Here is a 6542-nt window from a genome sequence, read left to right on the forward strand (position 1 = left end):
ACATAAGTTTCAGTTTTTCTGGCGCAGTGGTTCTTGTGAAGAAGTTTTTAAAGGATTTTTCCTATATATTTCAATGTTAAATTTGGATTTTCTATTGTTGCCCCGACTTACCCCCGTACGTCATAATCTGAACTATTTAGAATCTACACTGTGCAAGGATGCATCCATATAAGTTACAGCTTTCCTGGTCCAGTGGTTCTTGAGAAGATTTTTAAAGATTTTTTATGGCCCCATTGTCAGGGGTTCTAGTGCTAGGGTGGGGCTTAATAGAATATATAGTGAAAATGAAATATATTTCTTTGAAAAACTTCCTCTGCCCCTGGGCATTAAATAAACAAACCAAGTACATAGTTATGTTGAATAAGACTGCCTCTTCCAAAATTGTGAATTTCGTGGCCCAGGTTCAGGGGTTCTAGTGCTATAGGGCGGGTCTATATACATTCATGGCTGGGGGCTATAGTACTAGTAGTAAAAATGCATAAATTCTTTGAAAATCTTCTTTTCTGCTCCTGGGTATTAAATGAACTAACAAAGTACATAGTTATGTTGAATAAGTTTGCTTCCTCCAAAATTGTGAATTTCATGACCCCAGGGTCAGGAGGTTCTGGTGTTAGGGCGTTGTTCTTTTGATCATATAGTGAAAATGCACAAATTCTTTAAAAATCTTCTCCTCTGCTTCTGGGTATTTAACCAATGAACTATGTACATAGTTATCAAGGAGGAAGTATGCCTCTTCCAAATGTGTGAATCTTACGGCCCCAGGGTCAGGGATTCTGGTGTTTGAATGGGACTCTTTTTATTATCATGGTGAAAATGTATTAAATCTTTGAAAATCTTTTACTTTGGTCCTGGGTATAATATGCCAATGATCTAAGAACATATTTATGTTGAAGAAAGATGGTTTTTCCAAAATGGTTAATTTCAGGACAGGACCTCTAGGTCAGGGGTACGGGGGGGGGGGGGGGGGGCAGAGTCCGATAATAAATTAATGCTTTGAAATCTGGTCTTTATTTTATAATAAAATTTATGATAAAATTTCCAAAATTTTCAAATATATGGTCCCAGGTCGTTCCTGTGGCATGGGGCGCTGTTTGTTTTAAAGTGGAAATGCATTTAATTTTCTCTTGGATACCTTCATCTACCTCTGGGTATTAAGAAGCCAAAGTTAGCAAGTGAATAGTAATGATAAGCAATAGTGCCTCTATCAAAATTAAGAATTTCAAAGCCTCTGGTTTAAAAAACGAATCAAATTCAATTGTTGGAAAGGTGTTACATGATACCCAGGTGACTTATAAGGCCCGTGGACCTCTTTTTTCAAATTACTTTTATTAAATCAACCATATTTGACAATACCACAACCAAAATGGGGGGCTGGACTTTCAATGAGTATTTTTTATATAGTTATATAAGAACTTATGCCTGGAAAGGACCACTTGAGGAAAGCATTTTAACTCAAAAACCACGCAAATACACAAGAACATAAATTTTGATTTATTTAAAAAAATGTTCAATATTTAACTTATAATCTCAAAATGATGGTAACCGTTATAGAAAGTGAGTCGTCCAAATGAAATCATATACATATTCTTTGAATTAATTAAATATTATCTTCAAATATCTTCTGACACAAAAATGATAAGCTAAGAATCAATTAGGGCCAAATTTCAGACAATTTAACGACGGGCAAAAAATCGGCGCAGTCTGTTCAGCAACCCCAACTTCTTTCTCTTCTCTTTAGCCTATTGAAAGAAAAATTATATATACGTTATTTAAACGTTTAATTGCAGTTATCATGTTTTATATACAATATTACACACGATCATATATGTGAGTGAGGCCTTCAGAACACGGAACAGGAAAATGATAGGAAGAGGACGGTTTACCTGTTTTTTCTGTGGATTGCCACAACACAGTAATTTTCTCCAGCCTTTTGGCTCGGGATCGTCCTCCTATAAGTTTAAAAAAAACTTACATAACTTCTTTGTTGGAGTTTCTTTTATTTTTTTATTTCAATCGTCTATATCAAAAGAATAAAAAAAAGCCTATGAATTAAACATTCAAAATCGCTTTAATATCAAACAGTGAAAAACGTACTGTTTTGTGGCTTGCATCTGCTTCAGACTGTACATTGGCAGGTATATGTTCATGTATGTCGACTACATGTATAACTGGTCTATAAACAGGAATAATTCAGTAAATAGTTTTACAAACTTAATGTTAACTTAATAATTTTCTTCTTTTGGCTCATATTTCAAATGACAGTTGTCAATAGGCAGTTATACAAGAAACACATACATACCCAGGAATATTGCAGTCAGGTGAAGTTCGGGTCATAGGATCATCCGTAGTTTTCTCTGCAGCTTTATATAATGCCTGTCAAGGGAAAAAAAGGATAATTATGTGTAATCTCTACTGTCAGTGATAAAAATCAATTAATTTTATTCTCTCCTTTCGTCTTTCATATGTAAACGTCTTCATATACAGTAAAATAATCAAACTTCGTTAATTACATTAAACGTCGGAATATCCGAGCAATGATTTGGATTAGAGGTGGGGGTTGAATATAAATAGAATATATTTAGGACTGTCAATCCACTTCAACATATCTCTGGTATAGAGATATATCGGTGTTCGAGATAACGCAATTCGAGATAACAGATTTCAACTGTAGATACATATAATAACATATAAAGATGCATACAGATGCATCCTTATAATTTACAAAAAGGGAGCAATTTCAATTGGGGCGGGGGGGGGGGAACAACCATTTATTTCTGTACTGTACGATTTCTGTAGTATACTGAGTGTTTTCTACAGAATACTAGTACTAGTACTGTTATATCGGCAAAATTATTTCCTACGACCAAGAAAAATATTTAAGGAGATAAACTACCTTTAGAAGAATGCATTTCCAAGGAATTCACGATATAAATAACTTTTATACCTTTGGAGTTATTTCCCTCTGGGCTTCATAAGATTTCTCTATCTCCATGTTCCCTTCTGCAACATTTGCACGACTGACCGGGGATCTGAGGGTGTATTGGACAATTTCTGATCCAATCGTCACTTTAACCTGCAGTTTCTGAAAGTTAAAACAAATCACTTAATCAGCATTATACATGCATGTTATAGGAGAAAATTATATTCAGTCTGTACGTCTAATATAAGAAATATAACATGAATTATTCAGGTATTTGAAATAAATATTTTTCTGATCAACAGATACCTTGTGTATTTTCACTTTCTTATTGTCCATCCGTTGTTGATACATGTATGCACTCTTTTGTTGGTCATAATTCGCGAATCGGAACTGTGAAGTTTTCACCAACTGTCCATTGTCTGGGCTAAAAGCAAAAATTAAAAAAAAAAGGTTAATATATATACCCGATATTTAACATGCAATGCACTAAACTGTACATTTTGCTCCTGAAATATACAAATGATATTTGTTGATGTACGATTTAGAAGGGCAAAAGACATTTTTTTTCTAGAGAATGTAACATTTTCAATTATAAATCATTTACCTTGCGGCAGCCTGTTTTGCTGCAAGAATAATTAAATCTCGCACAGTCTCCCGGGCAACTCTGCGATATATCTGTTGATTAATATTAAACAACAATTAATTTAATTGTGCTCCTCTGCACTCAAAGATTTCAAGGAGTAAATTGTGTTTTTCCTTATAGAAGAAATAGTATTATCTGCGGTATAACGATTTTATTTTTCTATAGGAAAGCATTTCGATTCGTCATCTTTTCAACATTATTTATTTAATAGAGTACTAGTCTTTTATTTTACCTTTTTCATCGTTATTTGCTGCTCCGCGTAGAAATCCCGTTTTGCAATTAAATCTATTTTGTCATCAGAAGCTCCGAGTAAAGCAGGGGGCATATTTTTCTGTTCTTTGGGAACGCTGAGAGGAAGAAACAAACCAACTTCAATCTCAAGAACTATGACAATTTTAATAAAATTGGTAAAATATATGTAAAAGACGCTAATAAATCAAAAATATAATATTGTGTTTGTTTTACATACCTGTGGCTGTACTCAGTAGTACAATAGCTGTAAACCTTGTAAATGACCTCGTTGAGGATGCTACGTACTATCTGAAACCAATTTAATTAAATGTTAATTATCAAGGAGTATTATACTAGAATGGCGTTATATAGATTAAAATTAAATTACATCACTTTTAAGTCGGTTACTTGTAACAGTCTAGAGTTTAATGAGTAGAATCCTCACAACTTACCGTCGATGAACTTGCCATTGTATTGTTCAAAGAACAACATGAGAAAATATGCAACTGAACGGTAACCAAGAATAATGCAAAAGGCATTATGACGACATTGGTATTTTGATGTCATTGGTATTATGACGTCATTCAATTGAAAACTAGATGTTTTAGCAAAATAGATCAAAAATATGGAAACATATGCTACCATTATATGATGAAAATTACCGGAAAGAAAGATAATTCATGTCTATCCCAAAAATAAAACTAAGGATTATGACTCTCAGGATATGACAGTTTTTGATTGCATACCATGTTTTCAATAAAGACTAGTATAACTATATAACTATCTTTCTCTATCTGAATTAAAACTTGATTTCCCTCGATCGTTATCATTTCTATGAGATGCGAGTGTATCTCAGAAGGTACGCCTGAGTAATAACCATTTGTAATCATTACATGTAAGTATACGATAAAGATGAAGATACTTCCTACCTCTTCTCCTTTTACTTCCATGATAACAAACAAATCTTAAGCCTGAAGTTTTGGTTGTGCACGAACAATGTCGTCCAAAATCTGATTATGACGCAAGTAGGTTTGTTACGTCAATTAAACAGTGATGTCATCGGCATTTTCACGAGAGAGAGAGAGAGAGAGAGAGAGACAGAGAGAGTGGGACTTGTTTTATTAAATAATATTTTTCATGACTCCCAGGCCTGGAAAATCTTTTCTTTTTTCATTTATTTTCTTTAATAATTATCGTCGGGGATACTCCTCCTTCGTGGCACCTGGTCCCAGCTCTAATGTTTTGCCATCTTCATCATGGTCATATAAAAAAAAATAATCGAGCTTAGACTTTTTTTTTTTGGATTTTTTTTTTCTGAGAAAGAATTTTTTGTAAGTTTTCATGTTTTCCTCAACCCCTGTTTTCAATATAGACAATATTTTATTTCCAATTAATCAAGGGCCCCTAGAGAGGCATGAAAGATACATTTGTATATATATGTACATGTATGTCTGGTATATCTCTTCTTTTGTCTCCAGTATTTTGTTCACAATCTACCTGATTAATTAAAAGTATGCAAAAAGTAGTAGACCTACCCCTAAAGTAACCGTAGAACAAACGACCAAGTGTTAAATGCACCAGGGGCGAACCGTCTAGGCTACTAAAATGGAAGTAGCAAAGTGTCTGAAGTGGTCGTTCAGATTTCGGACATTGATTTTCCCTGTTAATACTTGTTATAAACGCAAATTTTCAAGTAATCATAGGAAAACATTAATAAAAGAACTGAGAAAATTAAAAAGTAGCGCTTGTCGCCAGTTCAAAACAATCGAAGCCGTTGGATATCAGAAGTCGGACATCAATAGATTTGAAAACGAAGAAAATGTGCCATTCGCTGAGACATTCACTGGAAATTGCTGTTGGAATTTTGTTTCATACAGGGATCACAAGAAAATCGGGCGACACACGTCTGCAAATGTCATATTCGCAAAAGGATATGAAACTCTTGAAAAATACATGAATGGCGATTTTCTCGAATCAGAGGAAATGCAGGCTGTGTCTGCCCTCGAACGATTTGTTGAGGAAAAAGGTAAGATCCGCCCTACTTCCATTATCCAACAATCTGTAAACAAATGAATATATTATACCTGCTCATCTGATTAAAGAGAAAATATCTACAGCAGTGTTCATAGCAAAAATACAGATGTGTACACTTTCTACTTTCATTTTCCATGTATTTTGTACTGTGTTATATTATAAATTTTCCAGCTTGTTCAATTTTAACCCATACTTTTTGTATTCAGCATTTTTGTATTGTGATGATACCTGAACATATAATTGTTATTTTAATCAGAAATAAATGTGTCTGGTTCTCATTTATTGTACTTTAATATAGAATTGTTGTTTAAATTCAATTATACGAATACACCTGTACTCTTATTTTAGCCATGAACATAAAATCATTAGGATAATTTTAAAAATTAGATCCTATGCCCTTTGTCGTGCTTTTCAAAATGTTCAGTATTCAGTAACTACAATTGGAAACACAGCCCAGGGTCTTATAGATCGTTTCAGTCAACTGGCACAAAACTGTTAATTATTGTTCAAAATATTTTACCCATACGATAAAAGATCATCAAGTGTTCATATTTAAAAACACAGGCTGATTTTTTAAGACTTGCGAATATATCCTGAAATATTTACATTTCCAATAAATTTCCCCTATAATTCTTTACAAAATAAAATGCGCCCCGTGGGGATCCGGGTTAGAATAGGTCCTTAGTACCCCTTGCTTGTCGTAAAAGGCGACTA

The 6542-nt window shown here is 33.7% G+C and overlaps 1 protein-coding gene across 2 annotated transcripts; it reads right to left on the reverse strand.

The window, feature by feature from the left end:
- Nucleotides 1-1549: 1549 nt before the first annotated feature.
- LOC134273051 (uncharacterized) lies at nt 1550-4971 on the reverse strand. Of its 2 annotated transcripts, none has more exons than XM_062755218.1 (10): nt 4724-4971; nt 4033-4103; nt 3796-3910; nt 3525-3595; nt 3227-3344; nt 2945-3082; nt 2300-2373; nt 2095-2173; nt 1884-1949; nt 1550-1739 (listed from the first exon to the last, which is right to left on the reverse strand). In XM_062755218.1, the coding sequence occupies exons 1-10, from the start codon at nt 4742-4744 to the stop codon at nt 1674-1676; spliced, it is 819 nt and encodes a 272-aa protein (XP_062611202.1). In that variant the 5' UTR covers nt 4745-4971; the 3' UTR covers nt 1550-1673. The 2 variants fall into 2 exon arrangements, with proteins under 2 accessions (XP_062611202.1, XP_062611201.1); XM_062755217.1 differs by lacking the exon at nt 4724-4971 and adding an exon at nt 4247-4447.
- Between the last annotated feature and the right edge of the window lie 1571 nt (nt 4972-6542).

Source organism: Saccostrea cucullata, unplaced genomic scaffold, assembly GCF_032062105.1.
Source record: "Saccostrea cucullata isolate Sc308-1 unplaced genomic scaffold, CSIRO_AGI_Scuc_v1 ctg8103, whole genome shotgun sequence".
Taxonomy (NCBI): domain Eukaryota; kingdom Metazoa; phylum Mollusca; class Bivalvia; order Ostreida; family Ostreidae; genus Saccostrea; species Saccostrea cuccullata.

What these genes read in the sequence shown, in the direction of transcription:
- LOC134273051 (XM_062755217.1), bottom strand. Translation starts at nt 4,333, where the DNA reads ATGCCTTTTGCATTATTCTTGGTTACCGTTCAGTTGCATATTTTCTCA. An exon ending in ACTACTGAGTACAGCCACAG is followed by an intron (nt 3,911 to 4,032) that starts GTATGTAAAACA and finishes TCTTCCTCTCAG; the next exon opens with CGTTCCCAAAGAACAGAAAA. An exon ending in GCAAAACAGGCTGCCGCAAG is followed by an intron (nt 3,345 to 3,524) that starts GTAAATGATTTA and finishes TTTTGCTTTTAG; the next exon opens with CCCAGACAATGGACAGTTGG.